The 23,059-nt window shown below is 38.3% G+C and overlaps 1 protein-coding gene and 1 long non-coding RNA gene across 2 annotated transcripts in view; both read left to right on the forward strand.

The window, feature by feature from the left end:
• Nucleotides 1-739: 739 nt before the first annotated feature.
• Nucleotides 740-7,648, forward strand: LOC121149200. Its single transcript, XR_005882624.1, has 3 exons — nucleotides 740-804; nucleotides 6,906-6,951; nucleotides 7,626-7,648. It is a non-coding gene; the product is annotated as an uncharacterized LOC121149200 (long non-coding RNA).
• An 8-nt stretch (nucleotides 7,649-7,656) lies between these two features.
• Nucleotides 7,657-23,059, forward strand: part of TEX9 (testis expressed 9) — a 49,887-nt gene continuing 34,484 nt past the window's right edge. The window contains exons 1-4 of the mRNA XM_040969680.1: nucleotides 7,657-7,727; nucleotides 10,678-10,856; nucleotides 13,194-13,276; nucleotides 13,999-14,172. Of these exons, the coding sequence (XP_040825614.1) occupies nucleotides 10,700-10,856; nucleotides 13,194-13,276; nucleotides 13,999-14,172 (414 nt within the window). The 5' untranslated portion in view covers nucleotides 7,657-7,727; nucleotides 10,678-10,699. The remainder of the gene's footprint in view (nucleotides 7,728-10,677; nucleotides 10,857-13,193; nucleotides 13,277-13,998; nucleotides 14,173-23,059) is intronic.

Consider the following 23,059-nt stretch of genomic DNA (forward strand, 5'->3'; position numbering starts at 1 on the left):
AGTAAGGGTGGCCTAATACATAATGTTAACTGGTTCACTGGAGTAATATGGTGGCATTTTAAAGATACAGATACATAAACATTTCCTCTCTTGGCTGTGGGAAAACAGTAAAAAAAAAAAATCTGCGTTAGATGAAAAATTAGAAATGAAATTATGGTTGTAAAATTGTAAGCAAGCTAACCTTCAAAGACAATTTTCTTCCATTCTGGTAGATAATACTTTCCACTGTATACTGCATGGATTGAAAAAAAATAGTGGAAGGTGAGGATCAGAATTGTCACTTTAATTTTTGACACAGTGGATTTGAAATGTAGAGCTGACCTCGGGTGTCGCTCCCTCGTGACAGTAGCACCCCTTCCCAGAGTGGCCTTGCCCCACCCTGCCTGCCCCTGTGCTCTGGGCTGGAGCGGGTTAGAGCCTTGCCTTCTCTGCAGGAAGCCGACTGCAAGAAGAGGACGGGTGGAACTGGGTTGAACTCATCAGTTTATATTCTTTCCAAATTTATGATGCGGATAAGTCCCCTCACCTCTGAAGTAAGTTAAAGGGCCACAGAAAGGCCAGTACTGATGGTGTTGGATTCCCTACTGTAAGAGGAGGAGTTGGGATGATAAATTCTATAAGGTAGGTCTTAAGTAGAAATGTCATGTCAGTGATCGGCATTGGTTTATTAGGTCATTCGTTAAAGTCTAACTACTTCCATTGTTAGGAATCTTCAGTATGTCTCAACTTTCTGCTTTTAGGCGTGTAAATGCAGAACTGGAGGCAAAAACAGCTGAGCTGGTTCGACAAGCTGAAGAAGTAATCGTAAGTGAAGACATGTATTTCGTGTTTGTGTGTGTGTATCTGGGATATACATGTATATGTATGTCTGTATGTTTGGGAATGCCAGGTTTTCTAAGTACTATTGAAGAAATGTTTCCCAGTTTTACATTCTCCTGTCATCTAATTAGAATCTTAACCCCAGAAGCTTTTTTAGTATGAGAGTTAAATAATTCATAAGTTACTAGTGGTATGCAGAGAATATTTTGTTTCTTCAACTTTTACATCTGGATGTGACTCAGATACTTAGGGTTAGACTAGAATCACATTTTCCATCCAGCAAACATGGTGAGGTCATATCACCAGGCATATCACCAGCATGTTATCTACCATTCTGAAACCAAATTGGGTATTCCCGTGTTTAAGAAGGCCCCTTATGCACTCCCATTGTCAGCTGATCTGTTAGGGTAGCCCTTGTGAGAGGAGTTTAAATGACTGCTTTCAAATTTTTCCTAGTACTTAGTTTCATTTAAATGTCATTCTTCCTTTGAACTCCTTGTGTTACTCAAAGTGGAATTCATAGACAGGAAAGTAAATATTATACAAGTACGAATTCTTCATTAGCTTAGGAATAAGGATATAACGTAACCTTTCATGTAATATCTGTAAATGGTTACAGTTTGCTAGTGTATTACAGTAAAATATTTTTTACTATTTTTTTTTTTACGAAATGGCAGATACACAGAAGAAATTACAGAGAGAAAGATCTTCCATTCACTGGTTCACTCCCCACATGGGCACAATGGCTGTAGCTGAGACAATCTGAAGCCGGGAGCCCAGAGCTTCTTCTGGGACTCCCATGTGGGTGCGGAATTCCCAAGGCTTTGTGCCGTCCTCCACTGCTTTCCTAGATCACAGGCAGGGAGCTGGATAGGAAATGGAGCAGCCAGGATATGAACTGGTGCTCATATAGGATCCTGGTGCATGCAAGGAGAGGACTTTAGGCAGTAGGCCACTGTGCCGAGCCCTTCATTTTTCTGTATATTGTCAGGATTGAAATTTTGCCAGATTTGAAACAAATATTAATTAAATGGATTTTTTTCATTTCTTATGCATCTTTCCAATTTTCATTGCATGGAACATGACATAGAAGACTTAAGGGAAAAAATTAGAAATTACACATACAGGCTTTGTTATGCAAATTTTCCTAGTAAGACTGATTTTTTTTTAAAGATTTATTTCTTATTGGAAAGTCTTTCATAACAGGCCCCATAGTAAGACTGATTTTTTTTGATTGGACATTTCTCTTTTAGGAATGGTTTTGCAACATAGAACAAGTGAAAGGTGAAACTATGGTATCTATAAATCTTCCTATAGCATTTCAGATTCTGTGTTAATGTCATAGAAACTTGGGATGGTGCTAAAATGACAAAAGATGATTTGTGGGCTCTTTTCCCTTTGTTACTCATTATTTTACTTATCTAACTAGCGAGATCAGCAAGAGGTGCGTTCTAGGCCTGTTTCATCACACACAAAATCATATGAAGAAGGAGATGATTGCAGTTTAAAGTAAGTGATCTTTTACTATTAAAGTTTTCAAGGTAAAGTTTAAAATATGTAACTTGAAGAATACACAATATATAAAGCAATACTATTTGAATGTAACACACAATGCAAGCTTCTTACGTTCCTGTTGTTATTTTCATAGAACAGGAAAAGCACAGCATGCATGTGAATGAAGGTAAAAAAATTCTAGAGCAGAGGCAGTGGTGATAACCCAAATCCCAAGTCTTTTTTTTTAATTAATATCTTTATTTTTTAATTGTTAATAACATTGTATTATGTGATACAGTTTTATAGGTGCTTGGATTTCCCCCGCTCCTCCCACAACCCTCCCCCCATGGTGCATAACCACAGTTCAAGTTCAGTTGAGCAAATCCCAAGTCTTTAACCCTTTTCATCGGGTTGTGAACCAAGGATGGATTAACCTCCTCCCAGCCAAGTGGAAGAGAGTGTCAGCTGACTTTCTTTATGGAGATCTGTGAAATTTCACTTGGCAAAACCTCCCAGCCAGATATCTAGGTGGTCCTGTGGAGTATGTGGAAGGAAGAGGTCTGTATCTACTGAGTGTGTCAAGATGCTGAGGTTTTTAGGTGACTCTTAGCCTTTCTCACTCAGTTGGAAACTGATATAATGAGAACTCAAAGTGTGGCTTTGAATTAGCAGTTAGATGGCAAGCAGCAAAAAAGCTAGTGTTGAAGGCTATAGTGAAAATAGAGGGTTAATGTCATACAGTAGCAGTGAATTTAGTGAAACTGTCAACAGCTGTGCTAAATTGGAAGGCAGGACACATTTTAATGAACTTTTGCTGTAGTGGAAGAGGTTGGAAAACTAGGTATCAGCAGTCCGCTGCTGTCAGGTGAGTTTGGCATCGTATTATAGAAAAGAAATACATTTTAGAGAATTGGCTGTTCTGCAAGTACAAATGACACAGTAATTAGTTACCTAGTTCAAGGCAATAAAGATTTATTATGCCTTAGGTTTCTTGGGAGTTACAGCTTTAACTCTCTCACTCTGGTCTTTGATCTGTTTTGAGTTAATTTGTCTGTATGGTAGGAAATAAGAAGCAACTTTCATTCTTTGAAATTGAATATTTAGTTGTCAGTGTTATTTCTTGAGTAGCATGTTCTTTCTGCTACTAATGGCCTTGATACTCTGATCAACAATCAGTTGACCACGGGCTTAAGTTTTATTTTAGATTCTCAATTCTCATCCAGTGATCTATTTTTCTATCCTTTGTCCAGCCTTGCTGATTTTTGCATTGTAGAGTCTGTTGCTTTTAGACTTAGAAATAAAATATGATTGAAATGATATATGGGTAAATACCATTGACAGAAAAGTAGAAAGCATAAAGACTTTACTAATAGGAAACTAAATTTTGATCCACCATATATTGTTGAAAAAAGAAAAATTTTGTGAGTTAAAGACATAATATGTAATACTCAACTATAATTATTTAGGTAGATCATTCATGTTCCAATCCGAACAGATAATATCTGTACTGAATGACCTTTTGTCTTTCACAGCTCACAACTAATCATCAATCACTATGATAAAAAGTAGCAAAGAAATCTACCTGCTGCAGATAAACAGGTGTCTTCACCACTTTGTTCTTAGGAAAAATTAAAGATCTTATTTATTTTTGGAAAGCAGACAGAGAGGGAGTGGAGACAAACACAAGACACAAGATCTTCCAAACATTGGTTTACTCCTCAAATAACTGCAATAGCCAGGGTTGGGTCTGGCCAAACTCAGAAGCCAAGAACTTCTTTTGGGTCTCCCAAGCATTAGGCCACTTGCTGCTGCTTTCCAGGAAAATCAGCATGAAAGCTGGATCAGAAGTAAAGCAACCAGGTCTCAAATCAGCATTCACATAGGATGTTGGCACTGCAGGTGCTAGCTTTATCTACTATACCACTATGTTAGCCCCAAAATTTATTTTTATTCTTGTGAAATCAGAAGCTAGAAATCAATTGTTGCTGATGCTATTCCAGTTAATTGGATAGTCTTGCCTAAACTTACCTGCGTAAGGTTCATAAAATATTATACAGAATTACATATAAGGTTTAGTTTCATGTTGTATGTATGCACAAATACATGTATCAATGGTAACACAAATTTCAATGTACTAATAAAAAAAATGTATGGGGCTGACATTGTGTGACATGTAAAGCTATCACTTGTAACACCAGCATCCCATATGAAAGCTGGATTTGGGTCCTGGTTATCTAACTTCTGATCCAGCTCCCTATTCGTGTCCTGAGGAAAGCAGCACAGCATGGTCCAAAAATTTAGGCCCCTAACACACCCTAGACAGACCCAGATGAAATTCCCGGCTCCTGAATTCAGCCTGGCCCAGTGCTGGCCATTACAGTCTTCCGCACAGTGAACCAGTAGATGCAAAATTGCTTTCTCTCTGCCTCTTCTTTTTCTCTTTCAAAATAAATAAATCTTTAAAAAAATCAAAAGCAACACATGGACAATAACTTCTTGGGAGTGCCACAGCTAAACGTGGAACCACAGATGTTCAAAATTATTTTTTATTTATATAATTTATACATCATAAATCACAACTGCTTAAGATATGCTATTTATTAAATTTAAGCACTTTTGTGTGACCACATAAACAGAAAGATTCCATCACCCCTAACAGTTTCCTTGTGTAGTTGCCAGATTTATTTATTTTTTATCACAAAGTCAGATATACAGAGAGGAGGAGAAAGAGAGGAAGATCTTCTGTCCGATGATTCACTCCCCAAGTGAGTGCAACTGCCGGTATTGCACAGATCCGAAGCCAGGAGCCAGGAACTTCTTCCGGATATCCCACACGGGTGCAGGGTCCCAAAGCTTTGGGCTGTCCTCTACAGCTTTCCCAGGCCACAAGCAGAGAGCTGGATGGGAAGTGGAGCTGCTGGGATTGGAACTGGCGCCCATATGGGATCCCGGGGCGTTCAAGGCAAGGACTTTAGCTGCTAGGCCACGCCACCAGGCTCCCAAGGGTATTTTTTGTAGTGTGAGAAGTTGCATTTAGTATTAGCTATGTATATCTTTGTTTTCAGTATTGCACAAATCTTGTGTGTGATTAGTAATTGTGTAGCCTTTACTACAGTTAGATTTTTTTTAAAAAAAAGATTTATTTATTTATTGGAAAGTCAAATATACAGAGAGGAGGAGAGACAGAGAGGAAGATCTTCCGTCTGATGATTCACTCCCCAAGTGAGCGCAACAGCCCATGCTATGCTGATTTGAACGTGGGTGCAGAATCCCAAGGCTTTGGGCCGTCCCCGACTGCTTTCCCAGGCCACAAGCAGGGAGCTGGATGGGAAATGGGGCTGCCGGGATTAGAACTGGCGCCCATATGGGATCCCAGTGCGTTCAAGGTGAGGACTTTAGCTGCTAGGCCACACCGCCGGGCCCTACAGTTAGAATTTTAAAGAAGAAATTATTTATTTGAAAGGCAGAGTTACAGAGAGAGAAACAGAAAGAGAGAAAAATACTTTCCATCATTCATCTGGATATTCTCTCTTTGTACAGGGGTCCAAGATGTTGGGTCAGGCTCTGCTGCTTTCCCAAGTGTATTGTCAGGAAGTTGGATGGAAAGTGGAACAGCTAGGGTTCAGACTGCACCCATTTGGGATGCCAGAGTTGGAGGCAGTGCCACAACACTACATTGGTGCTTATGGTTATTGAATCTTTAGAGGATGTGATTGAATATTTTACATGGTAACAGTAAATAAAAATGTTTTATATTTTAAAATATATCAGTGTAGATGCTGTAGACATTTGTTCATGGGTAGGCAAACTTCATTAAGAGCCAGATAGTAAATATTTTGTATGTCTGTGTTCTTGGAGTACAAAATCTTAGCTGTTGCAATGGTTTGAAATACAAAACTTAGCTGTTGTAATGTGAATACAGTCATAGATAACAGGTGAGTGAATAATGGGGGGTAGATTTAGCCCCAGGCCATAGTTGTACACCCTTGACAATACTTGATGCTTTAAGCTGCAAACATATTTTAAAAACTGTAGTTTAAAATGAACTGCATTTGAGGTAAATTTTATTTATTCACCTGACAAATATTTAGCACCAATTGAAGAGCTTAAATGCCACATACTAAAAGTGCCAAACATGCAGCTGTGACTGAGGCAAGCCTAATCTATCACTTTGTAGCATTTGTTCAGTTTGGGGGAAACAAGCTCTTGCCAGATTCTTCAAATGCATCAAAGGAATAAGAATGCTGAGCAGGCTCACAATAAAAAGAACAAAACAAATCTGTAGTGAATCATTTTTAAAATGAGTAATCTTTGTATGTAGCCTCCAGTCACCATTTATGATTTCCATTCATTAAAATCTGTGCAACATTTTTCTACAAAAATATTGGTATTAATATACATATTCTAAAAGGTGAATGCTTAATCAAAACACTTTTCTTGTTTGTAACACTCACTGGAAATAAATTTCACATGTGGATAAATTATACCAGAATTATAGCAGAGTCTACTTAGTAGTTGTGTATCTTTTATATATAAGATCTGTAAACTTTCAGCTCTCATCTGTTACTAAAATGTTTATTTCTGATCTACAGAGGGCTATTATCTGAAGGGAAGCTCAGTCTGCAATCGGAAACTAAGGTATGGATTTGGGCTTTCTATAAATATAATTCCATTCTACCAAATTTAGAATTTAGACAAAACAGTATAAGGGTATCATTTTAGAATATATTCCCTGGTACTCAGACGGGGTTCATGCATGAAATGTTGTCCATCAAGTGCATGGAACCCTTTTTTGTTTCATAATTTCACTGACCTATTAGGAAATACAGTGGAGAGAGCTGTAAAGGAAATGAGTTTGTAACTTGAGACTTGATTTTTTTTTCTCTGAAGTTTTAGTAGAGAGAAGACCCTGGAAAAGCAAGGTACTCACCTCTGAAGGCTGTGATTGGGAAGGGTCATTCATTTTAGTGACTGTAGCGTAGAGGTAACTCCACAAGTTCCACACTTACAGAGACTTTGGGTGAGGGAATGGCTCACGTGAGCCCCGGGGCAGCCTGCCAGGGACTCAGCACATCCATGTTCTGGTATGTGAATGTCCTTCAGTAGTTCCTTTCCTTGAATCTCATACTTCCAGTGCTGTCTAGGTCTTTTCCAGGTAAGCATTTCTGGAAATATTGAAAATACAATTTGATTAATTCCATGAAAAAATAATTCTTTGTGGTAAAATTGCAAATCCTAATATGTTCAAATTTCTCTCCTTGTCAAATGGCTAGACTCTTAAGTAATCAATAATTCAAATTCCTTCCTCGTAGCTGAAGACCAAAAACAGTGGTCCTGTAAAGAAGATACAAAACAAATCACATTCTTTAAATAAAGGAAAGAAAGCAAATTCAAGGTATACTGTAGTTTTAAAGGTGATTACTAAAATGGACTTTATACAGATGAAATGGTCATCATTCCATTTGACTATTATTTGTAGTCCTTGCCTATAATCTCATTATAGTCCTTTGCTTCTTGCTTGTTGAACTCTTTATTTGTTGGAGAGTTAAGCCCTTCACCTAATGTAACTTAGAAGTATATAATCTCAGAAATAAGAAAGGAGGGAGGGAAAGAAAATTATTACATTTTTAGGATTTTAATTATGAACTATATTAAATCTGTTGAATATCTAAAGAAATAGAAAAAAAAACGAAAATGTTACTCTCCTTGTTTTCAGGGTTATAATTCTAAATACCATCCTCTTTTTTAAAAGAAAGATAGTTGATTTGTTTATTTAAAATCAGATTTAGAGAGAGAATCTGAAACAGAGTTTCTGTCTGCTGATTCACTCCCCTGTTGACCACAATGGCCAGCAAAGAGCCTGGCTGAAGCAAGGAACCAAGGGCTGGGAGCTTCTTGGTCTTCCATGTGGATGGCAGGTGTCCAAGTACTTTGGACATTTTCCATTGCCTTTTGTGGGATATTAGTAGGGAGCTGAGCTGGAAGTGGAGCAGTCAAGACATGAACCGGCTCCTTATGGCATGCAGGAATCTCAGGCAGGTACAGCTTTGCCTGGTGTACCACAACACCAATCCCAGCCAGTATCATCGTTCTTACTTATTAAGCTGTTTGGAATAAAAAGGGATATTCCATCTCCCACATAACAGGTGGGGTTGGTCCCTGTCAAAGACAGGATCCTAGAGCTTCATTTGGGTTTCCCACGTGGGTGCAGAGGCCCAAGCACTAGGATCGTATTTTGCTACTTTCTTAGGCACATTAGCAGGGAATTTGATCTGTAGTGGAGCAACTGAAACTCAAACTGGTACCCATGGGGTGCCAGTGTCACATGTGGCAGTTTTACTCACTATGCCACAATCCCAGACTCTCCTTATGTTTTTCTAGATCTTTTTGTATTCCAAATATACAAAATTTTCATTTCATGGGTCTCATTGACATTCAATAATTTCAAATATTTTTTGCTTATATAAGCTTAGAAAGTAGTAACATGTGTATGTGTGTTTCTTTTTAAAAGATTTATTTTTATTGGAAAGTCAGACTTACAGAAAGAAAAGACAGAGAAAGATCTTTTGTCCACTAGTTCACTCCACACATAGCTGCAATGGCCAGGGCTGAGCCAATCTGAAGCCAGGAGCCCGGAACCTCTTCTGGGTCTCCCATGCGGGTGCAGGGTCCCAGGCCTTAGGCCATCCTTGAGTGCTTTCCCAGGCCACAAGCAAGGAACTGGATGGGGAGCTGGGTGCCGGAATTAGAACCGGCACCCATATGGGGTCCTGGGCGTGTAAGGCAAGGATTTAGCCACTAGGCTACCAAGCCAGGCTACATGTTCCTTTCTTGTTTTTTTCTTCTTATTATTATTTTTTAGTTTTATAATACAATTCCAGAGGCTCTGTGATTTCCCCTACCTCCTCATAAAACTCCCAAGACTCTATTCAGGTCTCCACATCGGTGGCAACAGCCTGATTCCTTGAGCCATCACTTCTTCCCCTCAGGATCTGCATCGGCTGATGTCAGGGCAGAGCTGGGGTTTGAGTCCTTGTACTCCAGTGTAAGACACAGGCATCCTTGCAAGTATCTTAATTGTCGGAACAGATATATTCCCTGGAAACGGTTGTCCTGTTTTCAGACTTTAAGTTGTTGGGCCTGGCATGGTGGCCTAGTGGCTAAAGTCCTCACCTTGCATGTGCCAAGTTCCCATATGGGTGCTGATTCTAATCCCGGCAGTCCCACTTCCCATCCAGGCTGCATGCTTGTGGCCTGGGAAAGCAGTCAACAACATCCCAAAGCCTTGGGACTGTTTACCCCCCGAACGGGAGACCCAGAAGAGATTCCTGGCTCCTGGCTTCGGATTGGTGCAGCTTTGGCCATTGCGGCCACTTGGGGAGTGAATCAATGGATGGTTCCTCCTCTGTCTCTCCTCCTCTCTGTATATCTGACTTTCCAATAAATATTATTAATAATAGTAACAAATCTTTTTTTAAGAAGGCAAATAGTTTTTTTTTTTCTTCCCAAAGAGAATGAAACCTTTGCTTTTGTGTTAGGCTATTAACACCTGACTTCCTTTTTAAAAGTCAACGCCAAATCTGGTTCATTTTTGATCTGGGTTAGGAATGTTTCTGTGGGAGAATGGGAGAGGTTTGGTTCAGCACTGGACCCCACTTGAGTTCGCCAAGGCCCCTATTGGAGTGTCTGAGTTTGAGCCCCAGCACCCATCTCAGTTCTCCATTCCTGCTGATGGATGCTTCGGGCAGCAGTGGGACCCCAGGACTGTATCCCTGCTTCCTTCCTCTGGGCTGACCAAGGCGCCTACCAAGGCCCCTTTTTTTTCAGGCATTTGGAAAGTGAACCCAAGATGAGAGCTCTCTGTCACTGTGTCTCTGCCTTGTAAATAAACTTGAAATCCAAAAAGATTTTTTTTTGTTATACATAGAATGCTTTTTTTGTTAGAAAACATTTTGAACTTGACTGGGATAATTCTTGTTTATCATGAAGAGGTTGTTGTTTTGTTTTTTGTAGACTCATGCCCAGTGTGGTATCTGTTTGCATAGTCAGATTGAGAAGCATGGAAAATCAAAAGCCTTGTGCTAGATTTAACCTAGCAGAAGACTTTTGGTATTCTTCATCTTGCTATTCACTTGTTTGGGTTCAAAGGATAGTCAGATAGCCTCATAAGCTTTCCCAAACTTGGTGCTTGTGTATGATTCATGAAGTTCCAAAGTCTGTTATGTCTTTTAATGGGACTTGAAAGGAGCAATTACAGTTTCGTCACAAGTGTAAAAACTTAAATTCGTTGTTTGCGTAACCATTATCTGTTCTGCCTATCCTGTTATAACATACATGCACAAATGTGTTTTGTTTCCTTTTCAGCGTAAAATTAAAATACTCAGAGATGCACACTGCTGATGATGTTGCCATTCCAGAAGATTTCTCAGATTTTTCTCTTGCAAAAACAATTAGCAGAATTGAAGGGCAGCTGGAGGAAGAAGGCTTGCCTGAATGTGTAGATGACGATATTTTCTCTGGAGTTAGTAAAGACATTGGGACAGGTTCGTTATCTTCAATCAAAGGTTTTTCTTTATGTCATAGTAGAAAAGACTTTTGGGAACAACTTTTTAAATTTTTTTAAAAAAAAGAATTATGGATTTGTTTCAGAATAATCAAGTTGGGTGTATGTGATGGTGAGCAGAGTAAGTAGATTAATAGATAAAATCAAATGAGCAGTAAGTCAGTAGTAATGCCTGTAAAAGTTGAATTTATGAGGAGTCACCTGTGTTATTGAAATAGAAACCAAACAGTTGAGTATGTATGAACTATAATTCAGTTATGATCTCATGCAAGCCACACGGCCCTTTGGTAACAATTGTTTTGTTTGAAAATTTTCTAGTTCATACTAGGTGGTCAAAGTTATCTTTAAAATTCTGTTTTTATGACAGGTCATAATAGTTTGTATATGTAATGATTATTTTATATACTAGTTAATTGCAAGGAACAAAATCAGTTTTCTGCATATATGATATTTTCTGATCTAATCAAACTTTCTGGAGTTATGGGTAGAAAAGATAAACACAGTAAGATGTCCCCTTTCGGTTTGCGAAGGTGTCTTGATGGGCAGATGGGGGGCTGCTCCACAATACATAATAGACAGTCTGTTGCGGCCCTGTCCAAAGGTTTCTGCTTCCAGGATCCAGACAGATTTTAAATACTACTGCTTTCTTACTGATGAATCACTTGTCTGCTCTCATTATTTTTCTTAGCATCTTTGGTCTATGTGTTCATTTTTTTTAAGATTTATTTTTTTTTTTTTGTTGTTGGAAAGGCAGATACACAGAAAGGAGGAGAGACAGAGAGGAAGATCTTCTGTCCAATGGTTTATTCCCCAAGCAGCTGCAATAGCTGGCGCTGAGCTGATCCAAAGCCAGGAGCTTCTTCTGGGTCTTCCATGCAGTTATAGGGTTCCAAGGCTTTGGGCTGTCCTCAGCTGCTTTCCCAGGCCACAAACAGGGAGCTGGATGGGTTGTGGGGCTGCTGGGATTAGAACCGGCACCCATATGGGAACTCAGCACGTTCAAGGCGAGGACTTTAGCTGTTAGGCTATCACGCTGGGCCTTCTGTATGTGTTCTTATTCCAGATGATTGTGTAGAGTGGCGAGTTATGGAAGGAAATTAAGATTAAGTTTGAAACAGAGAAAGTTTTGGAAGATTAAACCTGGTGTGAGGAAGGGAGGTTAGCACTTTGGCTCTCTAGGCATGATGGTACTCAGCTCCATGAGATAATATTGGCAGCTGAGGAGAAAAGCATATGGGAAAAGTTAGGCTTTCATTTTCTTCTTTCACTTTTCCTTCCAGATGCCAGCTATTGCCAACGTTGTTGTCATTTCCTTTCTGTCTTGTGTTACCTGAGAGGCTAGGGGGAGTGGCGCTGAGATCAGAGAGCTGTCGGAGGGTCACAGCCCCAGCCCAGTGCTCACTCCAGGGGCACCTCAAAGGAAAGCAGGAGTGTGAGCGGAGCAGTTTGTGCGGTTCCTCACTGGTGTATGGCTTCCTGGGATTTGTCGTATTGGCTTCTCAAGGGCAGTTGATTGTGCTCTCGGGGAACTCTGTGAGGACAAGCTCTGCTTTCTCTCTGCTGGATTCATAGCTTTTGGATGAGAAATTGAGTAAAGGATGAGTATTATGTGCATCTCATTTACTTGTTGGACCTATGAGTTACTGGTAATATTACTTAATAAATAACATCGGTGAGAAATTACTAAAGGTGTATCTTAGGGTTTGTGGGAGAAAGTATGACAAAAACATTAGTATATATCTTCTAAAACATATCCACTACTTTTTGATTTCTCAGAAATTGGCATGTATTACACTCTGGATTTTTGCAGTCAGTGTCTGGGATTGAAGTTAAGTTTTGCTAGACAGGATTTGTGTTTGTTTCTGCCAAACTCTTGGGGACATTACTTACCTGAGAGAACTTTCAATTCTGTTTGATGTGTTTTAGACTACTATGCTACTTAGGAATTCGGTCTATAAACTTAAATTTGAATGTAAGCTGGTGGTGCAGATGCTCAGAGGAGGGTTTTGTTTCTTTGCTCACGTCCAACATTGATGTGTCATCCCTCCCTGTACCCTCTTATTGGGTGGGTTTATTTCTCAAAGGTGGGTGGCTTGCAGGGAGAATTGTGTTTGTGTGCCACATTGACTCTGTTCTCTGTTATTATTAACATGCAGAAATATCATCGAAAACATGGTATCCTCAGTGTGCCCTATCTACCAAGGAGTTTGGTGAAAGACTCTCAAGCATTTTCTCCCATAAAATAGTGTTGTATTTTATGACTGGTGCTGTTCTAGATTGAACAAAAGATAATGCCTGTAATTGTTTAAATCCACAGAAGCACAGATCAGATTTCTAAAGGCCAAACTCCGTGTTATGCAGGAGGAGTTGGATAATATTGTGTGTGAATGTAATAAAAAAGTAAGTTTCTGAAACCTTTCTAAAGAGAATGCTCTGACATCCAAGAATAAAAATTTAGGTAGCAATTTCTGGTACATTGTTTGAATAGTTTTTTCAGATGCAATTCAGTTATATTGTAAATTCAGAACTTGTTAGTACTAAATTTTATCGAAATTGAGTTCTCATGGAGCTAAATAACTTCAAGCATTTGTTAAAATGAGGAGATTTCGTGTTAGGCCTAAAATCATAAGTTACTGGGTGCAAATGAGACTGATTTTTGAAGATCAAAAGGCAACATCATTTTTCCTAATGAAAATGTGTATATCAGGGCTGGTATTGTGCCTGTGGCTTCAACATCCTGTGTGAGTGCCAGTTCGCATCCCAGTTGCTCCACTTCTTGCTAATGTGCCTGAAGGAGCAACAGAGGACAATAGTCCAGGTACTTTTTATGCTCCTTTCATCTTCATCGGAGATGCGGAACGGACGTCTAGACCCTTAGCTTCAGCCTGGTTCAGGCTTGTCCTTTGTTGCCATTTGAGAAGAAATTAGCAGATGGAAGACCATCTTGTCTTCTTTCTGTGCCTCCTTCTATCTCTGTAATTCACCTTTCAAATCAATAGATCCTTTAAAAAAAGAAAATCAGTATAAACATCAAGGATCACATAAAGTTGCTATTATTTTCTTCATTTTTCAGTACCAGATTTTATGTAGTTTTAACACGGTATTTAATTTTATACCTGTAGGAAGATGAAATTCAGGATTTAAAGACTCAAGTAAAAAATTTTGAAGAAGATTGTGGGAGACAGCAGCGAACAATTGGTATGCAACAATCTCAACTAGAAAAATATAAAACTCTTTTTGAAGAAGCAAACAAAAAATGTGATGGATTACAACAACAGTTATCTTCAGTGGAAAAGGTAATTGTTTTTCTTTCTTTTTTTTTTTTAATATTTATTGGAAAGTCAGATATACAGAGAGGAGGAGAGTCAGAGAGGAAGATCTTCCGTCCGATGATTCACTCCCCAAGTGAGCCACAACAGCTGATGCTATGCCGGTCCGAAGCCAGGAGCCTCTTCTGGGTCTCCCATGCTGGTGCAGGGTCCCAAAGCTTTGGGCTGTCCTTGACTGCTTTCCCAGGCCACAGGCAGGGAGCTGGATGGGAAATGGAGCTGCCGGGATTAGAACTGGCACCCATATGGGATCCCGGGCGTACAAGGCAAGGACTTTAACCACTGTGCCATCGCGCCGGGCCCAATTGTTTTTCTTAATGTCAAAGATCTACAGCTATTAAAAGTATCCATTTGTATACTTGATACCTTTTGTAGTGCAGTTATTTTATTTAGTATTTACTCAAAAATCTTTTCCCATATACGGAAGAGCATTTTTAACAGCTTTCTGGAGACGCAACTCACAGACTGTATTTCAGAGTTTCAGTGAACACTCCATTGGTTTTTAGTCTGTGCAGTGCTGTGCAACCATAGATAGAACATTTCAAAACTTTAGAGACACTGTGCTCACTTTGCTGCTGTGCCCTTATTCTCCTCTTTCAGTCCCTCCCAGCAGTCACTAGTCTGTTTTCTGTCTTGATTTATGTGTTCTGAAAATTTCATATACATGAACTCATTCAGTATGTGCCCTTTTGTGACAGACCTTTCTGTCTTACTGTATTCAAGGCTCACCCATGATGCGTCTGTATTTGCTTCTTTCCTTTTCGTTAAGATACAATGTAGAAGTAACACATTTGTTTGCTTGTAGATACTTGATTGTTTTGAATACTGTTGTAAATGTTCATGTGTAAGTTTTTGTGTGATAAATATTTTTGTTTTTCCTGGATACATATATAGTAGTGGAATGGTTGAACCGTATGGTAACCCTATGTTTTAATCTTTTCAAGAACTGCAAACTACTTTCCAAATTAGGCAAACCGTTTTATATCTCTGTCAGCAGTGCGAGGGAGTTTCAGTAGGTCCACATCCTCACCAACATATGTTAGATTGTTTATTGATTGTAGTCATCTTACTGTTGTAAAAGGGTTACCTCTTTATACTTTGAATTTCCCTAATAAATACTAATATTGCTTTATTTTCACAAATATTTGGGCTTTTGTGTATCTTTGAAGAAGGTCTATTCAAATTCTTTGTTTTTAAACAGTGTATAGGCATTTTATTATTGACTAGTAATTTTTATGCACTATACCAGGACACTTCAAGAAATTCAATGAAAGAGCAGATTTTGAGGTTACTGCATGGGCTTAAAAAAAGTTTTTTGCAATAAACTTAACCTTTAATTCTATTTTTCCATGAAAATTTTAAGTAGCCTCATATAAATCCTTTACTAGATACTTGATTTGCAGATATTTCACACAGTGGGTGGGTTATCTTTGCCTTTTTTTCATGATATCCTTTTAAGCAAGGATTTCTTTTTGTATTGATGAAATACAGTTTATCTAATTTTCCATATATTATTGATATCATATATAAGGGAAAACATATTTTAATTCTTTTAATTATTTTAAGATATACTGTGATAAAACTCAAATAGCACATTAAGATTACTTTGTACAATATAGCGATGATGAAAATCATGTAATACAACATTTTTTGAGACTTGAATACTATAGCATTTTATTTCTCTTAAAGTAAATCCATATAAATAAGTCTACTTGAGGCGTTTTGGTCTTATTTAGCTGCACTGTCTTTTGGAAATACATTTTAATATCTGTTTAAATATGATGTAGATGTAGTGAATTCACCCTTTTAGGGTGCAGTGGTGTGCGTTCTGATAAATGCTTACAGTTTATCTGCATAATTGAGATAAAGAAGGATCCCATCATTTTGAGTAGGCAGCTTCCTGTGAATTTAGGTCAGTCCTCATCCTAATACCTTCCCTAGTACTTTGTTGGTGGTATAGTAGTGAGCATGGCTGCCTTCCTAATACCCTCCCTGGATAGCCAGTGGGTGGTTTTTGGTACTTACACTTTGGTTTTTTTTGAATGTCATGTAGACATAATCACATTGAATTTAAATTTTGATTTTTTTTCAGAGCTTAAAACATTACAGATTTATCCAGTTTTAGTCTGTTTCTTTTTACTGAGGAGTGCAAATGTTGAATGGATGTACTTGAATATTGATGGACTTTTTGTTTGCTTGCTTAGTTATTTTTAACGTGCTCATTAGTAAAAGTTAACCATACCTAATGGATAGTGCTGTCCATTGTGGAAACTACGTGCCATATGTTGTAATCTAAATTGTGATGTGCTCTAACTGTAAGATAAACATCAGATTTGGGGAATTTTTATGTAAAAAGTTGAATATAAAATATATTAACATCTCAATTTTTAAAATATTGGTCACACAAAAAATAGCTTGTATACATTGCATTAAGTGAATTGTGTTATTACAGTTAACCTGTTGTATCTTAAGGTGGTGGTATGTTTGTGTTTATAAAGAAAATGGAAGTGGCTATTAGAAAATTTCAGAGTGCATGCTTAATTCACATGTTTGTTTTGGTCTAAGAAATAGAGCTAGCAGTATTACATCTGTGTTTTAATTTGTCCTGACTTCACCATTTGTTGTCATGTAGCCCTGCTCTGCCCTGGCTCTGGTCTCAGGTAATCTTGACAACATGGAAACACACTTGATTCTTTTCTTGCTCATATTGTCATAGTCGTGTTAATTCTTCCAACTGTTTTAATTAATCTCTTTCCAATTCCCATTGTCACCAACTGGTTAAAATTATTACCTTGCTTTTGAATCCTGCTAGTGTTGTTTGGTGTCTGTTCTCTTTTCCTTCTCTCTTGTATTATGTTCTCTGTCAGTGGGCTTATATCTCACAGAGCTACATTGATTTTTTTTTTCCTATCTCTTTGAATGAGGAGACAAAAAGAACTTTTCAGTGCTGTTCTGTCACATAAATTGTGCCATTTTCCAGAGGAGAACCTGAGTAGATAAGCAAATTGCCCAGGGTGACACCAGAAATTGCAGAGCAGGTTAAACAGTTTTTACTCGTGTTCTTCCACAAATCAGAGACTTTTTGCCAAAAACGTGTGTGCACACAACAATTGCAAAATCTCATCACTTTGGAGCCTTAAATCTGAAGCTTTCCACTCACAGTGAATGACTAAGCAGTTATGATGCATTGACTATCTTCAGGTTTATAAAAATGTTTGTGGCTCTGAAATTCCCAGTTTTGATCCTTATCCATCCAACCAAAGTGGCATAATTCTTATGGGCTAAATGAAACTAAAGGTTGAATACCTGTCCTTTCTAATTCTGTTAATTTTTACATCTTCCTGGAAACACATCTCAGAATGTTATAACTGTTTGAGTCTGATAACCCTGCTTCTTTAAACCCACAAAAGCCAACTATTCTGAAAATCTTATCTAAACTTCTTTTAGCTGCTTATGCTTCTGATTTTGCCTGAAATATAAACATAGCATTAATTTCAGCTTTGGGGATTTTGGCTTTTTAATGGTGTCCTTAAGAACTTTTTTGAATAATATCGTAAGAGTATGTTTGTTTATACAATTCAGTGAGTTTTGAAAAGTTAGCACACTCTGGTATCTACCACTAAAATCAAGGTAAAGAAAATGTCTATCACTTTTCCAAGTTTCTTGGGTGCTCTTTGCCCATAAATCTATAATGCCTAACCCTAGCCCCAGGCGATTAATTGCTCATCTGCCTCCTTTAACCACGGCTTTGTTTTCCCATCGTTAAATTTCACATCGATAGAATCATAAACTTGCACTTTTTTTGTATGACTTCTTTGCTTGACACAGTGTTTCTAAGTTTTTTTTTTATAAATTTTATTACTTATTCAGTGGTTCATTTTTTGTGTTCCTGCGTAATATTTGTCTACGCATGTATTTTATCTGATCACCAGTTAACATTAGAACCCTTTCTGGTGGAAATTGTATCTAACTTTTTAAGAAAGTGCCAAATTGTACCATTTTACATTCCCATTGGCAATGCATGAGTGTTTGGTTATTTTATAGCCTCGGTTATATTTAATTTAAACCATTCTGGAGGGAAAGTATTACTTTATTGTGATTGAGTTTGTTTTATAGCTGTTGGTGTTGAATATCTTGTCATGTACTTACTGCCCATTCATATATTATCTTTTTGTAAGATGTCTTTCCAAGTCATTTGCCCGATGGGAAAATACTCCTTCTGTTTACTTATAAACTTGTGTGTTTGTGTGTGTGTGTGTGTGTGTGTGTGTGTGTGTGTGTGCACGCGTGTGTGTCGTGTGTGTCTGTAGTTGAGTTTCAATCTGACTTGACTTTGTTTCAAAAAGCAGTTTTAACCTTGTAGCAAATCCAATAGTTGTTTTCTTGTGGTTGGTTCATATTTTAATTGTCTCCCTATCTTTGCTCAACTTTCTAAAGATTTTCACCTGTTTGCTACTAGTAGGTTTGTGCGTGTGTGTATGTGTGTATTTGAAGTTAATTTTGTGTATAATGTGAGTGTAGATGTCATGGTTCTTTTTCATACAAATAAAAGCATTTTCTGAAAACAGTATTCTTAGTTACTATGCAACCTGTCATCATATATGTGTGGGCTATTTGTAGACTTTGTTCTGTTAAATTGATTGAGATGTTTGATGTAGTTCACAGATAAAACCATGGGCAGTAGAGTCTTCTTTTGGGAGTATATTAATTTGATATTTAGTTTATTTAATCGACAAATTTGTTTTCCTCTTCTATTACCTTTTGAGTCAGTCTTGACAATTAGTGCTTTTTAAGACATTTGTACATGAAATATCTTAATTGTATGGATAATGCCTATATGATCTATAATATTAACTCCTCTTTTGTTCTTGGTATTGATGGGTTTTCTCTTGTCACTTTTGTTTTTATTGTGTTTTTGAGAAGCAGCCAAGTGTCCACTGTGGGTATTGGCTGGAGCTGGTGCTAGATGCCGAGAACTCCCTCCAACTCTCCATCTTGGGTAGCGAAGCCTAACTTCTGCCTTCTCCCCTGCCTCCTGGGAGCCACTGAAGTAGGGAGCTGGCAGTCAAACACAGATGTTCATATATGAAGTCTCAACTGACATCTTAGCCAATACGCCAAATGCCATCCCTTCTCTTTCATCCTCTTTCCAGTCCTACTTCATAAATTTCAGACATAAGTTTTCCTCTTTCACTTTCAGAAAAGTTATTCCTTCAGTCTTTCAAACCTCTCCATTCTCAGCTTATGAATTTGCCTTTCAGTTCATTAATAAAACGTAATCAAAAGAGAAATTCATTGTCTTGTGATGAAATCTACCAACCTCTTTGTTTCTGCTTTCTCATTACAATAGGTTACTCTTTCTTTGGTTAAGCTGATTCTTTCGGTTTAGGCATTCCCTCCGGCTGAAGGACTTGCTATCGGTAATTAGCCTCTCTCTTGCAAAATCAAAGTTAAAGTCATCTCATTGTTATTTAGTCAAGTCGTGGAATTTCATACATACTACCTCCAGCTCTATATTGATGCCCTCTTTTATAGCAGATCTTACCAGATAGTTGTTTCTCATTTGTCACTTTCTCCTGAAACTGTTATTAGGCTTCCGTCTCTATTCTGCCACAAAAACTAATGATGCACATTGCTGGTTTTAGTGATTAGTTGATTTTCTAAGAATTCTGTTTCTCAGAAACCTTTGAAATAGGTAATTCTTTCCTCCTTGTACATTGTTTATGTGACTTTTGAAGTGTTAGACTTGTGATTTTCTTGCTCATTTTTCTGATCTTCCATAGTGAGGTTCCCAGGGATTAATCCTCAGCTGTCTTCTCTGTGTAATGTAATCACTAGATGATCTTGTTCGTGTCTGTGGCCTTACTTGCTGTTCCTTTGTTGGCCAGCCTCATGTTTGTATTTCTTTTCTTACCTCCTCTTTGAGCTCCAGTCTCTGCTTCATATTTGATACATTAAACTTCACCATTGTTGAAGAATCCCTTCTCTGCTTTCTGCAAACCTGGCTTTCCTCCCTAGTTAAGACTTCATCCAGTTATTCATCCCAAGATTTTTAGTGTTTTTTTAAATTTTATTTTTGTATTTTTAAATTAATTTTTTAAAGATTAATTTTTATTGGAAAGGCAGATATGCAGAGAGGAGGAGAGAGAGGAAGATCTTCCATCTGTTGATTCACTCCCCAAGCAGCTGCAACGACTGGAACTGAGCCAGTCCTAAGTGAGGAGCTTCTTCTGGGTCTCGCACATGGGTCCAGGGTCCCGAGGTTTTGGGGTGTTCCTGACCGCTTTCCCAGGCCACAAGCAGGGAGCTGGATGGGAAACGGGGCTGCCGGGATAAGAACCAGTGTTCACATGGGATCCTGGTGCATTGAAGACGAGGACTTAGGACGTTAGGCTATCGTGCTGGACCCTAAATTTTATTTTTGATGATGTTTACGTAGTTGATCAGGGTGGGAAAGATCAAGGCTCAGGGGAATGTGGACAAGACCGTTGTTTACACATTTTCTTTTCCTTCCTATATCTAGGGGATAGGAAGCTAAAGTCATTTTGATTCATCTCTTTCCCCATATCTCTATCCAAGCTATTAGCAAGTACTGTCAGTTCTGTCTTCAAATTACATACGACAGACTGCTAATCAAGCCCAAGTCACTCTCATTTGTGCTAGTCCAATAACCTAGACTGGTATTCTTATACTCAGTAGGAATGCCACAGTAATCCTTGTAAAACTTAAGATAATCCACACCCACCCTTAAAAGGTTATCCACATACACCCCAAAGGTTCCCATGTCACTCAGAACAAAATCCAAATCCCTAGGCAGGGTTTACAGTGTTCACTTAAGCTAACCTTATCCATTTTTTCCTATCAGGATTAACCATAGTATGTGTGCCATGCAGTTGAAACTCACCTTTTAGGTGACTTTGGATGTGCCAAATGGCTTCTTGCTTCAGAGCCTGTGCTTGTTTCTGTTATCTCAAAGTTACTCCCAAGATCTTCGCCTGAATCATATGTCTTCACTTAATAGAAGGCTTTTGCTGACCCTACCAGCTTAGCTTGCTATTACTTTGTTCCTTTACCTACCTTTATTTTTCCTTCATAGCCCTAATCAGTGTTCCCTTCATAGCCCAAACCAGGTGTTGTATGTATTGCTTATCATTTCTCCTGGAATGCAAGCTTCCTGAAGAGTTGAAAATTGAGTTACCTTTTGAGTCTGTCATATAAAATGCTTGGTAAATATGCCAAATAAATGAGTGAAGCCTTTGGATAAAGATGTTACTGCTGCCAGTATTCTGGTACACAAACATAATCCCAGGCTTCTGACTCTAAGGAGTTGCTTTTATGCCTTGGCCAACTCTTTCTGATCATTTATTTATTTATATCATTTCAGTACTCTCTATCTGTATTACTGTTATGCTGTGTGTCCATAACAGCATTAACTGCCCTTTGTTTTGGGCTGCTGGTGCATATCCCATTCTCCACTTGCCCTCCCTCGCTGTGCTTGATACATGCTTTCATAATTATGAAAGAATTAGAACCATTTTTCTCATGAGGCTCATAGTATCAGAATTTTAAAACTATATTTTAGTTTTTCTATGACATTCAGTTTTTCATTTAAAGCTAATGAAAAACTCAGAAATCGAGATTTTTCAAAAAAATTTTGTCTAACAGCTTGTAAACTGCTTAATTTTTTTAGCAGCTTTACAATAGTGACTTTAATTTTAGGATGCATGCTTTCGTAATATTGGTACCTGGTCTGCACTTTGTAAAAGGTACTTGAGTGTGGTTGAATACAGAAGTATCTTGTAGTTTTCTTAAGATTTTCCTCTTTTTTTTTTTTTAAAGATTTATTTATTTTTATTGGGAAGGCATATACACAGAGAGAAGGAAAAACAGAAAGATCCTCCACTCACTGAATGACTCCCCAAGTGGCCACAACAGCCAAAGCTAAGGTGATTGAAAGCCAGGAAGTTCTTCCAGTTGTTCCTCCCACATGGTTGCAGGGGCTTAAGGCTTTGCACCATCCTGTATTGCTTTTTCGAGGCCACAAGCAGGGAGCTGGATGGGAAGTAGAACAGCTAGGACATGAACCTGCACCTTTATGGGATCCCAGCACATGCAAGGTGAGAATTTAGACACTAGGTTGTCACGCCAGACCTGCCTTTCTTAATTGGGTTTACTCATATAATAAACCTGTCTGTTGTACTCCACTGTTCTTCTGGCCATTAATTCATGATGGGGAGAAATCATGCAGTGAAAAATGCTTTTCAGGTTATAAGTCACCAGCTAGAAGGAGAAAAACATTGATTGTTTTGCATAGTCTAAAGACAGAGGGCAGATATAAAGCAAGAATAATTGTGGCCTTTGCGGCTAATGAGGATATCCGTGTTTTCTACATGAACAGTGGGCTAAAGCAGAGCAGCTCTTAGTGTAGCTGCCACCCACCATGCTGTGAAGGAGGCTGCGATAGCAGATGGTATCCATACGCAGCTTGGTTTGTTTAGAAACATGCATAAGGAGCAGCATGTGTTTTGTTTTGTTTTGTTTTCCCCTTAATTACTCAAAGTCAAGGAGATCAGTTTTCAAATAAAATGTAGTAATACAGCCAGGAGAAAAAGATTGTAAAAGAGAGATGCACAACACCATTTTAAGTGCATTTTAACTGTATGACATTTATTTGGTTTTTGCTTTGTAAAAAGCTCTGGATTAGGCCTTACATTGCTAGGGGATAAAGAAAAGAGTGGGTTAAGTACTACAGGATCAGTATAGTGCAGTAAACACATTCAATTACTGGGAATACAGAAATTAAGACTCCTGTCCTCAAGTAGCTTGAGTACAGCAGAAGACATAAAGTAAATGG

The sequence above is a fragment of the Ochotona curzoniae genome, unplaced genomic scaffold, assembly GCF_017591425.1.
Source record: "Ochotona curzoniae isolate NIBS_2020 unplaced genomic scaffold, NIBS_Ocur_1.0 scaffold_4701, whole genome shotgun sequence".
NCBI lineage: Eukaryota > Metazoa > Chordata > Mammalia > Lagomorpha > Ochotonidae > Ochotona > Ochotona curzoniae.